This window comes from Loxodonta africana, chromosome 4, assembly GCF_030014295.1.
Source record: "Loxodonta africana isolate mLoxAfr1 chromosome 4, mLoxAfr1.hap2, whole genome shotgun sequence".
Lineage (NCBI taxonomy): Eukaryota > Metazoa > Chordata > Mammalia > Proboscidea > Elephantidae > Loxodonta > Loxodonta africana.
The window spans coordinates 151988537-152010711 of record NC_087345.1 but is presented as its reverse complement, the minus strand read 5'-3'; the positions used below and the strand labels follow the sequence as shown (position 1 = coordinate 152010711).

At 40.8% G+C, this 22175-nt stretch overlaps 1 protein-coding gene across 1 annotated transcript in view; it reads right to left on the bottom strand.

Moving 5' to 3' along the window:
* DHTKD1 (dehydrogenase E1 and transketolase domain containing 1) overlaps nucleotides 1–9475 on the bottom strand; it is an 83973-nt gene extending 74498 nt beyond the window's left edge. Inside the window, exon 1 of the mRNA XM_023548919.2 lies at nucleotides 8695–9475. Within this exon, the coding sequence (XP_023404687.1) occupies nucleotides 8695–8848 (154 nt within the window). The 5' untranslated portion in view covers nucleotides 8849–9475. The remainder of the gene's footprint in view (nucleotides 1–8694) is intronic.
* Between the last annotated feature and the right edge of the window lie 12700 nt (nucleotides 9476–22175).

Here is a 22175-nt window from a genome sequence, read left to right as displayed (position 1 = left end):
CTTCTCTCTACACATAAGGGTGGTCTTAGGGACCCCAACCCACATGGTGTAGTTGCCACAGGAGCTGAGTCACATTAACGGCTACGCCCTGTTGGTCTACACACACCTTCTGCTGATATTCCCAAAGTTAGCTCTGGTTTTTCCCTTCCCACGTCTTGGTCGTTTGATTCACTCTTCAATTCTAGGAGACATCCTTATATTATTCAAATAAAGTCCCCTCTTGGCTTAAGATAACCAGTGTGGGTTTCTGTTGATAGCAAATAAAAGAATCTTGACTAATACAAAAGCTAAAAATAATGATGATAGAGATGTCTACATCAATTACTTCATTCTCTGCCATAAAAAAAACATGCTGGTGGGGGCGGGGGCAGCACTGAAGTGTTTGCTTTTAGGAGGAAAAGTGTTCGTATTAGCCAGTGTGAAGTGTACTGACCAGTAACCAGTAAACCAGTTGCCGCTGAGTCAGTTCCAACTCAGGGTGACCCCGTGTGAGTCAGAGCGGACCTGTGCTACATAGGGTTTTCCATGGCTGCTTTTTGAGGGGAGTAGATCCCCAGGCCTTTCTTCTGAGGCACCTCTGGGTGAATTTGAACCTCCAACCTTTTGGTTAATAGCTGAGCATGTTAACTATTTGCACCATCCAGGGACTCCACACTAACAGGTAACTGTGCTTAAACTGAAAGTCAATGGTAGTTCTTTTTCATCATCTAGTCATAAATAAAAAAAAAAATATATATATATATATATATACCTTCCCAAAAAATATCTAGAACACATTCGCAGTCTTATTGTTATTCAAGGCAGCATATACTTAAAGCAAGTGGGAGAGCTGAATATATATAAAAACAATAAAGACTTCCAAAAAGGAGAATTTCCTTTAGAACTCTATGAAAACGAGATGGGGGTCTCCAACTTCACCTTAAAAAAAAACTTAGGAACTTCATAAATGGCCATATTAAAGGCTGAATGGCTTTGAATCAGAGCACTATATTTTATACAAGTAACTCAGCAAGATCTAGGTTGTGACTGAGTTCATTGTACATCCTCTCCTCCATTACCACCTCAAACACATACATATCAAAAACTCACTGCCGTTGAGTTGATTCCGACTCATAGCGACCCTATAGGACAGAGTAGAACTGCCCCATAAAGCTTCCAAGGAGGGCCTGGCAGATTTGAACTGCTGACCCTTTGGTTAGCAGCCATAGCACTTAACCACTACACCACCAGGGTTTCCAACACATACATAGCTTTATAAAATCAATTTATTTTGCTATATATTTATTTCTTATAAATAACCATACTTTCAAAAGACAGCTTTTTCTGGTCCTTTCAGTTTTGTTTTGTTTTTCCTAATTCTGTCTTAAATTATTGCCAAGATGGGTAAGTAAAGCTCGCAGATGGATGGTAAATTATGGTGATCATTTACTGCACACTGTATTGAATGTTTTCACACACACCATCTTACCTAATCCTTGCAACAACTCTGAAATAGGTATCCTTATATGCAGAAAAATAAACTGAAACCCAATAGGGTAAGACCTGCAGAAGGTGACACAATCAGGTAATGAAGAATCTAGGACTTGAACTCAGGTGTGTTTGACTTCAAATTCAGTGTTCTATCAAACACACCGTAACAAAGGTTGAAAAGGAAAGTCAAGAGCCTATACAAAAAGCAATGAACAAACTAGAAGCCATTAGGCATTTTAAAAAAGAGAGAAAGTTTAAAAGCTAAGGTCCTTAGCCTTTTTTTTCCCTTTGGTCTGCATTTGTGCTATAGAATTATCTAGATTTTTAAAAAATTTCTAATGCAATCAGTTTTTCTTCAATTTTTTTTCCTATGACTCCTGTAAAGCCTCCTGTTATTACCAATATGCAACAACCCTACAACTTCATTTCAATGACCAAAGCTCAGTATGTCACTTCGATAGCCACCAAATGCTATTTGGAATCCTAGGGCTCCCACTTCCTGATGGTCTCTAAATTATGCTATGTTTTATAACAGGTCACAAAGCCTCCATTATGAAATTTATACCCACGAATCACTATTCACCTCCATCTTAAATTGGGATTGTTGAGAAATTCCAAGTTTACTTGGAAATAGAGGTTAAAGTACAAGCTGTTACTAATAGCCAGCTACACAGAACACCTACCACAAGTCAAATTTTAACTAGTCATACCACTACCATCCAAAAGGTTACTAGAAGCCAATTCAATATCCCTAAAACCTTAATACAAAGGAAGGCTCAGTGAATCATGCAGTCATCCTTTGCAGGAATTTACTTTATCCAAGATAAACATATGAAGAAAGAAGGCTGATCAAAGGGCACAGAGGAGTAGGGGTCACCATAACCTTGACCATATCTCCTTCCTCTTCACTGTGTCATCTTTAATGGAAGAAGATGCCATGTACTGGGTAGTATGTGGTTGCAGTGATGAGCCATTTTGGATCAAATAGTTGAGAACAACACCCATGGAATGGTAAAGGGACAAGACAAAAGGTAGTTGACTCTCTATGACTTTGCAGAGCAAAGCTGTCATGCCATTTCAGACTTTTACTTATTTAAGCCATTGTTATTTGAAGTCTGTCTAAACTCATCCTCTCTAGTACAGAACTTGGTATCAGAGGTGGCTGCTGTCATAACAGAACCTAAAATACATAAGACACACTGGCTTAGCATTCCAGCAATAGGTGCCAAGGACATAGATATTTCAGACTGGAAAGCTGATGAGTAGTTTTATGCTATATGACAAAACATCTGGTAAACCTGTCATTTGTAATAAGCAACATCATGATAAACAGAAAAGATTGAAGTTGTCAAGGATTTCATTTTACTTGGAACCACAATCAACACCAAGAAATCAAACCACGTATTGCATTGGGCAAATCTACCACAAAAGACCTCTTTACAATGTTAAAAAGCAGATGTCACTTTGAGGGCTAAGGTGTGCCTGGCCCAAGCCATAGTATTTTCAACTGCCTTATGCATGTGAAAGATGGACAATGAATAAGAAAATTGATGCATTTGAATTATGGTGTTGGTGAAGAATATTGGCTATACACCATGGACTGCCAGAAAAACAAACAATGTGTGTCTTGGAAGAAGCACAGCCAGAATTCTCCTTAGAAGCAAGGATGGCGAGACTTTGTCTCATGTACTTCAGACACGTTATCAGGAGACGAGTCCCTGAAGAAGGATATTGTACTTGGTAAAGTAGAAGGTCAGCGATAAAGAGGAAGACCCTCAATGAGATGGACTGACACAGTGGCTGCAACAATGGGCTCAAACATAGCAACGATTGTGAAGATAACATAGGACCAACCAGGCAACACTGCATTTGGTTATACGTAGGATTGTTTATGAGTCGGAGTCGACTCAATGGCACCTAGCTAACTACAGGGAGGTGCTCTCTGTCTCTGGCCTCAGTGCCTATAATGTGGCAAGGATGAAAAAGCCAAAAAAAAACAATAACAGAAGCAATTAGAAAAGGTGGTTCTGAAGAGGCTGTCTTAGCTGGAGATAAGAGAGTAGACTGGACCCTTCCTCTAGTACCTTCAGGTAGGCATTCTATGTCAGACAATGAGCTTTAAGATCAGATTAGTGGTTATCTTCCCACTCAAGCCTATCACTTCAGATAGCCTCAAGGTTGTTGTTGCTGTTAGCTGCCATCGAGTTGGCCCCAACTCGTGGTGACCTCAAGCACAATGGAACAAAATGCTGCCTATTCCTGTGCCATTTCCATGATTAGTTGTGGATCAGACCATTGTGATCCATCAGGTTTTCATTTGCTGATTTTTGGAAGTAGATCGCCAGGCCTTTCTTCTAGTCCATCTTAGTCTGAAAGTTCCGCTGAGACCTGATCAACATCATGGCAACACACAAGCCTCAACTGATGGATGGGCAGAGGAGGTGCATGGACCAGGCTCCTCAGGTCTCTCTCATGGAAAGTAAGAATTCTATTACTGAACCACCACTACCCCCATCAGTCTCAAGGTAGACACCATTAAAATTTTAGAGAGAGGGAAATGAGTAGAGCAAAGATGCAGTGAATAAAAGACCAGAATTTTCAGGTTTAAAAACTGTCTAGATGAGATCTGACCGCGGCAATTTGCTCTCGTAATGACCAGAAGCATAAATACTGCACATCGATGAATTTTATAAGAAAAGTGCACTGCCAAAGAAATTCCAAATGTGGCTAGAAAAACAAATGAACAAAAAAAACCTATCATTGATAACCCCTATGGCACAAATGGTTAAGCATTCAACTACTAGCCGAAAGGTTGGCAGTTCAAACCCACCCAGGGCAACTTTAGAAGACAGTACTGGCAACCCACTTCTGAAAGGTCACAGCCCTGAAAACCCTGAGGAGCATGGTTCTACTCTGCACACATGGGATCGCCATGAGTTGGAATCAACTTCACCACAACTAACAAAAACAACAAAGTAACTCTCAGGCTCCTTATCAGAATAAAGCAGGTTGTGGAAGTTGTGCAGCCTCAAAGGAGGATACTCTACAATGCCCACCTCAGGTATGGCCACAGAAAATAATGGTCAAGGAAGAACCCAGAAGGCAAAGCCTGGGGAATGAAAAGAGGGCACAGCTGGCGGAGGTCAAATAAACTAAGGAATTTACTACATTGCCACATCGAGGAGTTTTTTAAATTCCTGCCTAACAGGATTTGATAACTGGTTCGAGCCAGTGACTGCTGTGGACTCCTCATTCTTTCCTTTTACAAATGGGAGTTATCTTTGTATACTGGATGTGTGTGTTTATATACATATATATATATATGTATGGGGTAGATGGCAGTTCATAACATGCCAGACCATGAGGAGCCACAGCCAGACTTGATGGAGAGAATTGCACATTTCCTAAAGATAATGGACTTAGAATAGAGCTGGATTCAGGAATTGAATAGGACTTTGGGGTTTTCTCCCTTACAGAGAAGGGGAATACATTCTATGTGTAGAAAGAAAAGCTTAGGATACTTGAGTAGAAAAAGAAGCGGAATGTGGTGACTACTAGTTGTTTCCCAATATCTACAGTATTCACTTCTCTCTCAAAATAAGTTTTAAGTGGTACGCAGCCACTCTGAATAATGGTTATGCTTTGCAATCTCCCTTGTAGATGTGTATGTGTAGAGATGTGACTGAGTTCTGGCCAATCGGATACTATTGGAAGTGATATATTCAACTCTGTTTCCCCCTTTCTCCCACACAGCCTAGTAGGAGATAAAGATTTACAAAATGAGTTATTAAAAAATAACCCGAGGGAATTATATTACTAAATAGTAGACAAGGATTATCTTAGGTGAAGGGAAGGACAACACACAATATAGGGGAAGTCTGCACAACTGGACTAAACCAAAAGCTAAGAAGTTTCCTGAACACAACCAAACACTTTGAGGGACAGTGCAGCAGGGAAAGAGGTCTAGGGACCATGGTTTCAGGTGACATCTAGGTCAACTGGCATAACGAAGTTTATTAAGAAAATGTTCCGCATCCCGCTTTGATGAGTGGCGTCTGGGGTCTTAAAAGCCAGCGAGTGGCCATCTAAGATGCATCAATTGGTCCCAACCCACCTGGAGCAAAGGAGAAGAACACCAAAAACACAAGGAAAATATTAGCCCAAGAGACAAAAGGGGCCACATAAACCAGAGACTCATCAGTCTGAGACCAGAACTGGATGGTGCCCCGCTACCACCAATGACTGCCCTGACAGGGAACACAGCAAAGAGTCCCTGACAGACCAGGAAAAAAGTGGGGTGCAGAATTCAAGTTCACATAAAAAGACCAGACTTAATGGTCTGACTGAGACTGGAGGGACCCCAGATGAAATGGCCCCTGAACTCTGTTAACCCAGAACTAAAACCATTCCCAAAGCCAACTCTTCAGACAAAGAATAGACTGGACTATAAGACATAAAATAATACTTGTGAAGAGTGTGCTTCTTAGTTCAAGTAGATACACAAGACTAAATGGGCAGCTCCTGTCTAGCGGCAAGATGAGAAGGCAGAAAGGGATAGGAGCTGGCTGAGTGGACATGGGAAATCAGGGGTGGAAAGGAGGAATGTGTGGTCACACTAAAGGGATAGCAACTAGGGTCACACAACAACGTGTGTATAAATTTTTGTATGAGGAACTGACTTGAGCTGTTAACTTACACCTAAAGCATAATAATAATAATGTGATAAGTCCTGAAACAGAAAACAGAAAAAAATCACAGATCTACGTACAACGGTAATTTTGAAGAAAGTTACAAAATGGCCCACTTGGCTTTACGTTTTATTCGAACAATTACAAAAACTAAGGAGAGTGAAAAGAAAGTTATTACTCTTAGCAACAATATACCTTAAGCCACATCCTGCAACGGTGCAACAACTGTATTTCTGAGTATTGATTTTTTTACCCTTCCCTCCCAACGCCACACAAGATTACAGTAGCCAGCCCCCTTTATCCACAGTTTTGCTTTTCGAGGTTTCAGTTACCTGAGGTAAACTGTGGTTTGAACACGTTAAATGAGTATGCATGATGAAATCTCATGCCATCCCACTCCGTCATTCACTTAACTTTTATAACAGTATATTGTTATACCAAAAAACCCAGTGCCGTTGAGTCGATTCCGACTCATAGTGACCCTATAGGACAGAACAGAACTGCCCCATAGAGTTCCCAAGGAGCGCCTGGCAAATTCAAACTGCTGTCCCTTTGGTTAGTAGCCATAGCACTTAACCACTACACCACCAGGGTTTCCATATCGTTATAACTATTCTATTTTATTATTAGTTATTGCTGTTAATCTCTTCCCGTGCCTAACTTATAAATTAAACTTTATCACAGGTATGTATGTATAGGACAAATCATAGTATACATAGTCTTCTATGTAGGGTTCGGTACTGTTCTGGATTTCAGGCATCCACTGTAGGTCTTAGAATATATCCCCCTTGGATAAGGGGGGACTAATGTATACCCTTGGCCTGTATTTCTGCCTCAATACTGAACTTTCAAATTTCACCAAACACCCCACAATAAAGCGAATTCACTAACAGAGAGAGGGTAAAACAATTTGATGATAAGTAATAGGAAGGGGTTTATTATAAAATTAACTCCATAGATATTTTTCAAACCACACCAGTCCAAAGATCCCAAGATGATTCTGATACAATCTTCCAGTTGAGAGTGAACCACTGGCCCAGGTAATCTCCCAAGCAAGCCTTAACTCTCAGCGGCCAGACTGTTAATAGGAATAAAATAGAGACTCAACTGTAAGGTAAAACATCAAGCGAGGTCACTGTGCATTGGGCACAGGCTGAAATGACCTTAAATGGAGAGGGAGCTATTAAACACGTTATGTACATAAATCATTTACGACTATAACAGTGTTTGGCCAAGGATGCCCAATGCACCTCCTGCTAGAGAACCAGCTGGAGGGTGCTTAATAAAAGCACGTATCTCTGGACCTCATCTCAGGCCACTGAATTAGAACCTCAGAGGAGGTGAGGCCTGGGAACTGGCATTTCAAACAGCACTCAAGGGGATTTGAATGCGTACTTACGTTTGAGAACAATTGACATCAAATTCTAGACTGTCAATTTGCAAAGTGGGATAAAATATATGCAGTCTTCTCTCCAAGGGATTAACAATTTAGTTGACCAAAATGCTTCCCTAGAGAAGAACTTCAATGAATTTAAGAGAGAGAAATCAGTTTTATATTAAATTCCCCCTAAAGTGAAGAGCAAAATATTAATGTTTCAGTGTGTGAAATAAGATTCAAAGGTCAGTTACTTAGATGAGGATAGGGATCTTAATTGTTAATCTGATAATTGGATCTAAAGATGCCAAATGGTTTTTCTCTAATAATCAACTCACATTCATTTTCTACTCTGGGAGGAGAAATGAAAATACATGAACTATGGAGTATAAACCAAATACTCAAAATTTGTCTCTTGCAGATAAGCATGTAACAGAGTGTCCAAAAACTGATACTCATTTTTCCTGAGCCATTAAAACCACCAGTAACATGGTTCCAAGTTTAGTAAAAGAGGCCAGGACCAGGAGGCAACTAGACAATAAATACCATGCCGTTACCCAAGTCAATGAACTAAGTGCCCTTTTCTCCCAAGCAGCAGTCTTGGACCCCACACACCTCTGGCTCACCCCTTTCCCTTCAAGAAACAAAAGTTTTGGAGATGGCCCGGGAAATGTATCCCAGTGTTACCTCGAGAAGCTGGGAGATCTGTTTACTTGTCTTTTCCTACAGCCCTGCCTCGGCGAAGTGCTAAGTTGCCACAAGTTCCCACAAGTTTACTAACCAATAAATAGAACAGACAACAGCTCCTAAAACCAGGTTCTAACTCAGAAGGCGGGAAGACGCCCCAAGCGTGGAACCAACGCTGAGACCCCGACCCCGGGATCCCCAGTTATACAGGATGGACAGGAGGGTGCCCCCGACACTGCCAACACCCACGCCTGCCTCCCGCTGCCCCCTCGGCGAGTCAGTCCTAAACAAGGGGCCGAGCTCGCGGTCAGCCTCCCCTTCCTGCCCACTGGCCTGCGCACCCTCGCAGGCCGGCTGCACGACCCCCTCCCAGTACCCCACCGCAGGCCAGGCAGGGGATCCCTTTCCTCCCCAGTCGCAGCCCCCCACTCCCCACCCCCAAAGCCGGGGCCGCATCCCCAGCCGCGCGCCGACCTGTAGGGCGCTCCAGGCCGGCCCGGGGCTCCCGGCTCTCCGCCTTCCTCGGCCGATAGCCGTAGACGCCCCGCTCGGTCTGGTAGCCGCGCCGGAGGAGGCAGGGTACCCGGCCGAGGCCCCGTGTCGCTGCTGCCACAGTGGCCGAGGCCATATTCCAGCCTGGCTCCCGGCCCGGGAGACAGCTGCAGCATGAGGCCAGGAGCGCAGAAAGCCTCAGGGACCGCAGACTCCAGCCCTGGGGTCCGAAACCCCGCCCCGGGACGACGCCCCCGCGCGTGACTGGCCCGGAGGGACCCGCCCGCCGGAGCGTCCAGTGGAGCGAAGGCTTACTCGCGCAGTGGGGCGGGACTCCGGGGTAATCCTCGGGAGTGGCGTTAGTCCCGGATTTGGTTGCGGGGGAAAGTGAGGCAATGCTGAACGGAGCATTACTGGCTTAATAGTACAAAACACGGTATATCTGTATATCCTGCACTCTCCCGCTACTGAGCATTCACCTATCACCCTTCTCCTGAAAACCCCAGAATACAAACACACAGACGCAACAAGGGTTCTCGTACAGAAATAAAAAATTAACGACAGGGTTGACGTAAAGTAGCTGGAACTGAAACCAGGGGAGGAAAAAAGGGAAAGAATGTATGACAGAGCTACCAAATCAATCCCCTCTCCCTCCCCCCTCCCCTTTTTTTTTTCTTAAGAAACACTGATGAAGAAAGAAGAAAATAGGAGAGGGGGAAACGTTCAAGAAAGGGATGAGTCAAAAGAAATCGGGCATGACAGATTACATCCATGTAGAGATGTTTGAGATTCTTCCTTAGTCTATCTCTGAGAAAGGTTCCCAAACTATTTTATTCTGTGACTCACCTTTAACTTTGGCTGTATATTTTTTTTTTGTGTGGTGAAGGAGAGAGGGGTCTGAATCCTTTCCCAGTCAGCCATTCAACATTCCAGTCAGTTGTGCAGCCATACCCCTATACTCCCAAGAACATTATACTTATGATCCCAAGATATCTTTCCTCCTCACTCATTCATTCAATATCCTTACAAAGGACTCTGTTGGGTTACAAAGATTAATAATATATGGTGTCTGCCCTTAATCAGCTTCCAGTCTAGTTATAGACTGGACTCAACACGGTATCATAGATGCTACAACACAGGTATGCACAGGTGCCCTTCAGGCACAGAGAAGCCACATTCAGCACAGACAGGTGTGCCAAGGGAAACCTCCCAAGGGAAGAGACGCTGGAATAGAATCTTGAGGGATGACGAGTTAGGTAAATGCACAAGAGAAAGGTGTACCAAGGAAAAGAAAAGGCATGAACAAAGAAGCCTGAGATGGCAAGTTGTTAGAAAAGGCTCGAGAATTGGGTGCATATTAAGAGATAGAGCTGGAAAGGTAGATATGGGATACTGGATAACTAAAAGAGTTTTGAGTAGAAAGGGAGGAACCAGTTACAGGATCAATGTCCTTTTATATCAAGTCCCAGAGAAGACTTGATCCACAAGTGAAAAGGTTATCCTTGGACAGGAGTGGGGACACCTCCTGTATACACAAAGAGGAAAGGCAGAGAATAAGAGTACATATTCAGGTGGATTGATAGAGTTGATGGTGGAAGGATGAAGAAGTTATTTTCTGCTGCTGCTGCTTCTTTTTTTTTTTTCTGGTGAAATATTAAGCAAGATCAAGCTGAAAGAAGGAGGGAGGAGATATGGGAGGAGGTTTGAAAGGGAAGAAAAGGAATAGCAAATGCAAATGTTTGGAAGTTAGTGTGAAAACACACCACGTTGAAGCTTCTAGCTGGGAAAAAGGGAAGACCGTAGTTTTAAGAAATGACTGAAGATCAGGGATCTTTAAAGAGCTTTTTTTTTTTTTTTTACTGTGCTTTAAGTGAAAGTTTATAGTTCAAGTTAGTTTCCCATACAAAAATTTATACACACATTGTTATGTGACCCTAGTTGCTCTCCCTATAAGGTGACAGCGCACTCCTCCTTTCCACCCTGTATTTCCTGTATCCATTCAGCCAGGTCCTGTCCCTTTCTGCCTTCTCATCTTGCCTCCAGACAGGAGCTGCCCATTTATTCTCATGTAGCTACTTGAGCTAAGAAGCACACTCTTCACAAGTATCATTTTATGTCTTATAGTCCAGTCTAATCTTTGTCTGAAGAGTTAGCTTTGGGAATGGTTTCAGTTCTGAGCTAACAGAGATTCCAGGGGCCATGTCTTCTGGGATCCCTCTGGTCTCACTCAGGCTGTTAAGTCTGGTCTTTTTACTATAATTTGAGCTCTGCACCCCATTTTTCCCCTGCTCCATCAGGGACTCTGTTGTGTTCCCTGTCAGAGCGGTCATTTTTGGTAGCGGGGCACCATCTAGTTCTGGTCTCAGGTTGATGGAGTCTCTGGTATATGTGGACCTTTCTGTCTCTTGGGCTGATATTTTCCTCATCAGTTATGTTTTTATTCTGTTTATGCCATGTTTTAGGCTTCTAGCATTGTCCCTATTTTTCCTTCCGAGATCTTTATCATTTTAGATTTTTATATTTAGGTCTTTGATCCATTTTCAGTTAGTTTTTGTGCATGGTGTGAGGTATGGGTCTTGTTTCTTTTTTTTGCAGATGGATATCCAGCTATGCCAGCACTGTTTGTTAAAGAGACTGTCTTTTCCCCAATTAATGGACTTTGGGCCTTTGCCAAATATCAGCTGCTCATAGGTGGATGAATTTACGTCTGGATTCTCAATTCTGTTTCATTGGTCTATGTATCTGTTGTTGTACCAGTACCAGGCTGTTTTGACTATGGTGGCGGCATAGTAGGTTCTAAAATCAGGTAGCGTGAGGCCTCGAGTCCACTTTGTTCTTCTCTTTCAGTAATGCTTTACTTCTCCAGGCCCTCTTCCCTTTCCATATGAGGTTGGTGATTTGTTTCTCCGTCTTATTTTTAAAAAGCCATTGGAATTTGGATTGGGATTGCATTGTGTCTGTAGGTTGCTTTGGGTAACATGGACATTTTCACAGTGTTGAGTCTTCCTATCAATGAGCAAGGTATGTTTTTCCACTTATGTAGGTCTCTTTTGGTTTCTTGCAGTAGTGTCTTATAGTTTTCTTTGTATAGGTCTTTTACCTTTCTGGTTAGATTTATTCCTCAGTATTTTATCTTCGTGGGGGCTATTGTAATGGTATTGATTTGATGATTTCCTCTTTGACGTTCTCTTTGTTGGTGTAGAGGAATCCAACTGATTTTTGTATGCTTTATTTTGTAGCCTGATACTTTGCTGAAATCTTCTATTAGTTCCAGTCATTCCTTGTGAATTTAAAGAGCTTTTAAGTCATGTTAAAGCATTTGAACTTTAGCCAAAGAAGAACGGAGAGCTATTGAATGGGTTTAGGCAACAATGACCTGATCAGATATTAATTTTTAAAGATCACTCTGACTCAATGTGTATTAAGTATGGCTAGCCAGGGAAAGATCCAAAACAAGGCAAGTTAAAAAAGCTAGTGTTGCCCCCTTTCTTTCTTGTTGGTCTTAGTCTGGAAGCTTCATTGAAACTTGTTCAGCATCATAGCAATATGCAAGCCTCCACTGTCAGATAGGAGAGAGGTCATGATGGCCTGGACTAGCAATAATGATGGAGAGTGGACAGATTTGGGAACTATTTTGGATGAGTTTAGGGTCCATAGGTGGAATCTATATCATCCTTAGCCCCAGGAACTGCCTACTGTCTTACAAATTTCCTTGTTGATTTGAATTCACGTATTAGGGATGTACTACATCCACTTCTCCTCATTAATATCATCTGCCAACTTCTTAGTCACTCCTTTTCATTTACCAAGTCTTCCTAGACACCTCAGTTCCTGCCATTATCCAAGATGATACAGACAACTCATCTAAAAACCCACGCTTTCAGTCTCTGATGACATTCTTCCCCATTCCTTTTTAGTCAACCACTCTCCTGGTAGTTAGAATTTGCATCACTTCTAAAATCATCAAATCAAACATCCTATTTTTCTAACTATAACTTTCTGTCCTTCTGGCTGAATTTCTCTAGCATCCAGTCTTCAACCTCACAGGAACCTGTAACCCATTTTCCCTTCCCTTTTTTCATCAATCCATTCCATATTGGTTTGCCTATTTTTTCAGCTTGGATCCATTTTTAATTATTGCACATCATTTTGTAACCAATATCTTAGACTCCTTTGCCTCTTGGTCTTGGTCTTTCTATCATACCTGACTCTATTTTTAGTTCCTTGAATAGCCATACTTTTTCTGCTTCAGGGTTTTCACACTTGCTATTTCCTCTGCCAGGCTCCAGGAATTGACATAATACCAATTGAGATATTTCAACAAATGAATGCAGCAGTGAAGATGCTCACTCATCTATGCCAAGAAATTTGGAAGACAGCTACTTGGCCAACCAACTGGAAGATTCGTATTTGTGCTCATTCCAAGGAAAGATGATCCAACAGAATGTGGGAATTATTGAACACGATCATTAACATCATTAACATCGCACACAAGTGGAATGAGGGGTATCATTGCTGATGTCAGATGGATCTTGGCTGAAAGCGAAGAATACCAGAAAGGTGTTTACCTATGCTTCATTAACTACACAAAGGCATTCGACCGTGTGAATCACAACAAATTATTGATAACATTGTGAAGAATGAGAATTCCAGAACACTTAATTGTGCTCACGTGTAACCTGTATGTAGACCAAGAGGCAGTCATTTGAACAGACCAAGGGGATACTGCGTGGTTTAAAGTCAGGGAAGATGTGCATTAGGGTTGCACCCCTTCACCACACTTAATCTGCATGCTGAGCAAATATTCCGAGAAGCTGGACTATATGAAGAAGAATGGGGCATCAGGATTAGAGGAAGACTCTTTAACAACCTGCGTTATGCAGATGACACAACCTTGCTTGCTAAAAGTGAAGAGGACTCAAAGCACTTACTAATGAAGATCAAAGACCACAGTCTTTAGTATGTATTGCACGTCAACATAAAGAAAAAAAATCCTCACAACTGGACCAATAAGCAACATCATGGTAAATGGAGAAAAGATTGAAGTTGTCAAGGATTTCACTTCACTTGGATCCATGATCAATGACCATGGAAGCAACAGTCGAGAAATCAAACAACATATTGCATTGGGCAAATCTGCTGCAAAAGGCCTCTTTAAAGTGTTAAAAAGCAAACATGTCACTTTGAGGACTAAGGTATGCCTGACCCAAGCCGTGGTGTTTTCATTTGCCTCATATGCACGCAAAAAGCTGGACAATGAATACAGAAGACTGAAGAATTGACACCTTTGAATTATACTGTTGGCAAAAAATATTAAATAGAGTGCCAGAGAATGAACAAATGTGTCTTGGAAGAAGTACAGCCAGAATGCTCCTTAGAAGCAAGGATGTACTTTGGACATGTTATCAGGAAGAACCAGTACCTGGAGAAGGACATCATGTTTGGTAAAGTATAGGCCGTCAAAAAAGAGAAAGACCCTCAAGTAGATGGATTGACACAGTGGCTGCAACAGTGGGCTCAAACATAACAATTGTGAGGATGGCACAGGATTGGGCAGTGTTTCATTCTGTTGTAAATAGGGTCGCTATGGGTTGGAACTAACTCAGTGGTACCTAATGACAAATAACAAATTTCCTCTGCCTAGAAAGTTCCCCTTCCTCCCCACTCCACCCTCAGTAACACATATCTGGATAACCGCTACCTCTCCTCCTGCACTTGGCTTAGAGTTACTTCCTGAAAACTGTTCCCTGATTCCCTGGCTACTTTAGTTTCCCTACTATACATTCTGGTAGTACAGTGTACATTTCCTCATTAAATAGTTACAATTTTGATAAGTGCTCCCTGGCTACCAGATATATCATAATTGTACTTATTTAATTTTTGTCTAATTATAGTATTTAAATCGGTCATTCGCTCTTTCTCCCTCCAAGCATAATTGCGTAATTGATTGAATTGATGTAACTTAAATGCGATTGTGATGTGACTTCATTGTGAACTATAAGCTACAAGAGTGTGGGTATCCTCAGTGCCTGATGCACAGTATCCAGTACCTAGTAGGTTCTTAGTAGATAAATTTCGAATACGTGAATTAACGGAAAAAAAATAGAATATAGCACTTCGTGATTAGCTATGAAGAACAAGTAGGGAGGCAGGGAAACAAGGATCACCCAGTTTGGGCCTCTGTATGGTTAATGATGCCATTAATGAAATAGAGTGTGCTGGAGGAAAAGGCTTGTAGGAGCCTTCTGGACATACCAAATTGCACATACTGATTTGGAAGTGTTTGTGAGACATCTGGGTGGAGATACATAGTACATAGTTGGAAATACAGCTCTAAAGATTAGACGATCTTTAAGGCGGGTTGTCGTTATTAGATGTCATTGAGTCAGTCCGCTTTATTCCTTGTCTATCTTAGTCTGGAAGCTTCACTGAAACCTGTTCAGCATCACAGCAACACGCAAGCGTCCACTGACAAGATGGGCGGTGGCTGTGCTTGAAGTGCATTGGCCGAAAATCAAACCCAGGTATCCTGCATGGAAGAATTCTACCACGGAACCACCACTGCCCTCTTAAGGTGAGTAGTACCAACTTTATTTTATAGATTTGATTTCCTACAGACCCCAGGCACATACAACTAATACATAATAGAGGTAGGACTTAAATTCAGTTTTTCAGATCTGAAGTTTAATTTAATACTTCCCATTCTCCTCCAATGTTGCTATAATGCATGTTATTTTATAAAGGACATTATTCATTTTAAATATCTGTCCTTCTAAAATATTCATTCTTAATAAAGCTAATAATAAAATGGTAAAAGTTTAAATTATGATCTTCAACTTCTACTCACCAGTTCTTAATTTAAGGATGACACTAACTCTTAATCTTGGGCGCCAGTATAAGATTGCAGAATGCTTTTCCTCCCAGAACACAACAGGTCTTCAGAGGCTAAAGAACAATGTGGCCTAGTGGAAAGAATATGAGCTTTGGGTCAGAGAGATTCAGATTTGAATTCAGGTCCTGCCACTTAGTGCATACCCTTGGGCAGGTTCTTTAAACTCTTAGGCCATATAAAACCAAAAAATCAAACCCAGTGCCATCAAGTCGATTCCGACTCATAGCAACCCTATAGGACAGAGTAGAACTGCCCCATAGAGTTTCCAAGGAGCGCTTGCGGATTCGAACTGCCGACCCTTTGGTTAGCAGTAGTAGCACTTAACCACTATGCTCCCAGGGTTTCCTTAGACTGTATACTCATCTATAAATTGCTTACTTAAGTATTTATGTAAAACACCTATCGCAATGATTGGAACCTAGTTGATGCTCAATAGATAGCAGCTATCATCATCATCATCATCATTTTTATTTATTTATTTATTTATTTTTCTTAAACTTTCTTCTCCCAGATGCCACTCACCAAAGTGGAATGCAGAACAATTTCTTAATAAATTTTGTTATACCAGTTGACCAGTTGTCCCCTGAAACCATGGTCTCCAGGCCCCATGCCAGCTTCTCTGTCCCTGGAAGTGTTTGGTCGAGTTCAGGAAACTCCTTAGCTTTTGGTTAAGTCCAGTTTTGCTGACTTCCCCTGTATTGTGTGTTATGCTTCCCTTCACCCAAGATGATCCCTATCCCTGTCTATTATATACTTAGTGAATTCCCCTCTCCCTCCTTCCCCACCTTCGTAACCATCGAAGAATGTTTTCTTCTCTGTTTAAAACACCATCATTATTATTAAAAGGGTAAGAGGGTAATGGAGACCCTGGTGGCATAGTGGTTAAGTGCTATGGCTGCTAACCAAAGGGGTCAGCAGTTCAAATCCACCAGGCACTCCTTGGAAACTCTATGGGGCAGTTCTACTCTGTCCTATAGGGTCGCAATGAGTTGGAATCGACTCAACGGCACTGGGTTTGGTTTTTTAAGAGAGTAATTACGAAGTTGGAGTTATGTATGACAGGAGTGAATAAAGAAGGGAATAAACTAAGGTAAGGGGATTGGCAGAAAATGAGAACTCAAGAAGCTCGATATCTTGTGGAGATAGAAGAGAAGGTAAGTTAAAACTCAAAAGGGGAGTCACTGAATTGTACATGTAAAAATGTGGAAACAACAAACTTTTTGTTATGTATGTACTTATACACACACACAAAACCTAAAAAGGATAGAGAGCTGAAGGAAAGGAAGTTGTCAGCAAGTGATACATTGGTGTTTGAGATTTTGGAAATGTAACCTTTGCCTGTCAGTCCCGCCCCAGGGTATGGTCATTGGGAGGAGCTTGCTAAAGTGGGGTGTGGGTAAAAATTGTCAGAGCTGAAATTAAAGTACAGTGAGGGCAGTGTGCCGGACAGGATCTTCCATTTGGACAATGAAATGGCTTAGGATAACGGCGGGCCTTTCATACAACTTCGTCACTATCAATTTCTGCCTGTCTTTCTCACTAGATTTTAGCTCCTTGAGGCCAAGAATACTGCTTTATTCATTTTTGTTTTTCGATTTCCAAAACAGTGATTGATAGATAGTAACACTTATTAAAAATTGCATGCATGGATAATGAATGGGTGAATAAATGAAAATAAACTATGTTCTTAATGCAGGAATCTGTTGAATTCAAATGGGGTTAAAAAGAGAGGAGTTTATAAAGGAGACTGTGGGCCAGATCTGAAGTCTGAATAAATGAGGAGAAAATTACCAGGAGTTTTGAGGCAGAGAGCATCCAGGATGATATAGCCAGTTGGCAATGAGCTCTGAAGGGATAAAGTTTTTACAGGAAGGAAGAAGAGAAATATTTGGAAGTGACACACATCCAATCCCCTACTCACAAATACTGCAGTGGGAACCAGGCTTCAGGCAAGTTGAAAAGGTGAAAGGCACATTCTCCAAAGATGCCAACACTTCAGGTTTTTTTTTTCTCCCTACAAAGTCATTATACTTCAGCATTTAAAGAGCTTCTAGAAAGTAGGTGGATAATAATACCTTTTCCTATAGAGAAAGAGGTTATATGACTCACTAGTTCTTTAGGATAAAGCAAAACGGGATGAAAATTAAGAACTCCCGACTGTTAGAATTGCTTTTACACAAATGCTGTGTCAAGGAGGGGCTAGTATCCAGAGGCCTAGGGGCTATATAGCAAAAGGGTTAATGTGGTCATATTTTTAAAGTGTTTAGACTTGAATATTTCAAATTCACAAGGCCCATCAGTTGCCAGTGGCATATACTGCATTGTAGTTTCGTTATAAAATTCGTTTTATTTGCTTTATCCATTCAAGAAAGAGATGGGTTTTGGGGTTTTGATTATGGAAAATAATGTAAAAATTTCAAAATCTGTCTGAATGGGCTTTCCCAACTAATTACCACATCCAAAGTCAATCTCTTGTATTAGGACTGTTATAAACAGTTTCTTTTAATCTTCTAGTCAACAAAATTAAGTATTTCTGGATTAAATGTGGTAAGGCATAGGTGTTGAAACTACTTCTTCCTTTAAGGAGATGACTTTGGAATTACAGTCCTTTGTACATGCGACAATCAATACGTCCCAGTCAAGTGAATGTACAAGTAACAGTGGAAAAGTTAAGCAGTAAGAGAACAGAAGCAGAGAAGAGGATCAGCTTCCTCTGCATTTGTTCTGGGAGAACTAGGTTTTAGAATGGTACCTCAAATTTCCTGGAGCCTTTAGTAGTAACCAAACTAGGGAGAGAGCCTCATCCTGAGCAGTCAGGTCTTCTTATCTCCTAAAGAAAAGCAAAACATAGACACAAAAGTATTAAAATAAGAACATTCAATTTTTTAAAAAATACTTAAATAGCAGACTTTGGGAAATGCACAATTACAAACATTAATAGATTATTAATGCTATTCTTATTTAAATTCTATTGTGGTAAAATATAGATAACATAAAATTTGTCACATTAGCCATTTTTAAGTGTACGATTTGGTGACATTAATTACATTCACAATGTTGCTCAACTTTCATCATTATCTATTTCCAAAACTTTTTTCATCAACGCAAACAGAAACCCTGTACCCATCAAACAATAAATCCCCACTCCCTCCGCTCCCTAGTCCCTTGTAACCACTGATCAACTTTCCGTACTTATGAATTTACATATTTTAGGTATATCATATGAGTGGAATCATACAATATTTGTACTTTTGTGTCTGGCTTATTTCACTTAGCATAATGTATTCAAGGTTCATTCATGTTGTAACATGTATCAAAATGCCATTCCTTATTGTGGCTAAATAACATTCCATTATATGAATATACCATGTTTTATTTATCCATTCATCTGTTGATGGACACTTGAGTTGTTTCCACCTTTTGGTTGTTGTGAATAATGCTGCTATGAACCTCGGTGTACAACTATCTGTTTGAGTCCTTGCTTTCAGTTCTTTTGGGTATATACCTAGGAATGGAATTGCGGTGATTAAGGCTGTTTCTTAGACTATAGTCTATATCATTTAGCTTAATAATGTTATTATTCCCGGAAAACTTTAATATTTTGTTTTCCTTTTTTTTTATTAATATCTTATTTCTATATAGACATATAAAGTACAGTGTTGTAGTAGTTGAGAGAGCACTGTGCTGGGTCTCAGGCTAAACTAAGTAACCAACCAACCAGTTGCCTTCAAGTCAATGCTGCCTCGTGGCAACCCCGTGTGTTTTCAGAGTAGAACAGCACTCCGTACAGTTTTCATGGCTGTGACCTTTGGGAAGCAGATTCCCTTGCCTTTCTTCCAATGCACTCCAGGTGGGTCTGAACAGCCAACCTTTTGGTTAGTAGCCAAGTTCTTAATTATTCGCCCTTCAGGAACTCCATGGGTATCAGGCTATGACCACGACCACCAGTTGTTGTTGAGTTGATTCCAACTCCTTGTGACCCCACATGAGTCAGAGTAGAACTGTGCTGCATAGGATTTTCATGGTTGTGACCTTTTGGAAGCAGATTACCAGGCTTTTCTTCCAAGGTGCCTCTGGGTGGGTCCGAACTTCCAACCTTTCAGTTAGCAGTTGAGCGTTTAACCATTCGTGCCGCCCAGAGACTGCTGCTAGGTTCTAATTCCATCTTTTACACTGATTGGCTATGTGACCTCAGGAGAGCACAACCTTTCTATTTCCTCATGGTCTTACACCGTCTTTAAAGTTCCTTGAAGTTCTACATGTGTTTGATTCTAAGACCTAATATAAAAACTAAAAGGATGCACATTGGGCCACTAGATGAGAAGTTAAAAATGTGGGCTTTACTTATTCATATAATGAAGTGCTGTCTGGAGGTTAAAATGAATGAACCATATCTACACATATCAACATAAACAGATCCCAAGATTACAAAGTTGAAAGGGAAGATTATATAAATGATATTCACATAAATTTAAGAAATATACCAAACTAGTCTATGTGTTTTATGACTGTTGTGCATATAGAGTAAAAGTATAATATATGGAGGGGTAAGATGCATATAAATTTTAGCGCATTTGACTATAGTTGGGGCGTGGAGAGGAATAGGAGGGGAGGGATAGGAGGCTTCTATGACGTCTGCAACGTTTTAGTTCTTTAGAAAATTCTTAACCCAACATGGTAGAATGCTAGTATTTATTAAATTGTGGGTGCTGGGAACATGGGTGTCAACATTTTAAAATACTTTCAAATTTAAACATTTAAAATGATTAAAAATTATAACAAAAAAAAGAAAAAGAATGTTATATTCTCAGTGAGGTCATCATGATACCTTTTTTAAAACTGCAACTCATCTCATCACTCCTTGTATTTCTGATCCCCTTAACCTGCTCTATTTTTTATTTTTACCATCACACATACTATCTCCTAGCTTGCTATATAACCTCTTTATCATTTACTGCCTGTCTCCCCTGACAAAAATATAAGTTGCATGAGGGTAAAGATCTTTGTAGGTTTTGCTTATTCCGTCTCATTAACAAACCAAATTACCAAACCCACTGGCGTTGAGTCGGTTCCGACTCATAGTGACCCTGAGGACAGAGTAGAGCTGCCCGATAGGGTTTCCAAGGCTGTAAGTCTTTCAGAAGCAGACTGCCACCTCTTTCTCCCACAGAGAGGCTGGTGAGTTCAAACCACTGACCTTTCAGTTAGCAGCCAAGTGCTTTAACCACTATGCCACCAGGGCTGCTTGCCTCATTAATAGAGGGTTCAAATATACAGTTAGTTCACCAAGCTAGCCAATGGCCTATTATACTTTTGAAGAGAAGTCCTTTTCTTTATTTGTTAAAGCAATGGACATTCTAGAATTTATACCTTTGAAACTAATTTCTTCCATTTGTAACATTTCGTTAAAAGCAATTTTCGAATTATTGTGATAATGGGGCACATGAGTGCATTATTAAATTTTATATATAGTCCAAAATTTACCTATCACCAAGTTGACTAATTTCATTTCCTTACACCTTCCCACATTTATTAGAAATGTTAAGAAGAGTAGGGTATACATGACCAACTATTCAGACCCTGAGAAGGAAAAGGTGAAATTTATTCACATGAATTCTTTAGGCTGAAAACATCTTTTCTCTATTGCTGTCACTTGGTTTCATTTCTTTCCTGATTAATAACAATTCCTTATAAACAACAACTTCTGATTTCTTTTCCTCTGGCTAATACTCAAGCTCTTTGTTTTCATGATTTTCCTCCCTAAATTGTGAAACATTTCATATGTATGAAAATATGTGTATATAAATATATGTATAAAACCAAAACGAAACCTGTTGCCGTCGAGTCAATTCCAACTCATAGCAACCCTATATGTACAGATCATGTAATATTCACTTAATCATTACCCATTATATTAGTTATCTGTTATGTGTAACAAATTATCACAAAAGTTATTGGCTTGAAACAACAGACTTGTATTATCTTACAGTTTCTGTATGCCAGCCATCCAGACATGGCTCAGCTGAGTGTCTCTAATTCAAGGTCTCTCAAGAGGTTGCAGTAATGCTGTTGGTTGAGATTTTGATCCCATCTGAAGACTCCACTGGGAGAGAATCAAGCTTCCACGTTCACTCGTGTCGTTCACTTACTGGCAGTTGGTCAGAAGCCTCCTTCGGTTCCTTGCCATGTGGGCCTCTTCATAGGGCAGCTCAAACATGGCAGCTGGCTTCCCTCAGAGTGAGAGAAAGCACACCCAAAATGAAGCCACAGACTTTTTGTAACCTAATACTGATACTAACCATCTCCTCTGCTGATTAGTGAAACACTGCCCAGTCCTGCACCATCTTCACAGCTGATTACAGCCTTAGAAACCCTATGGGGCTGTTCTACTCTGTCCTACAGGATTGCCATACTTGATGGCAATGCGTTATCATGCACTGTCTCATGTAACTCCTCCACCGGCTGCCATGACAGTCTTGTCTTACTAGTCTTCTCCTATTCTTTCCATTTCTACTCTGACTCCTTTTCCAGTCATTTTCCTCTTCCAACTTCTGATTTTCTATCTCTACAC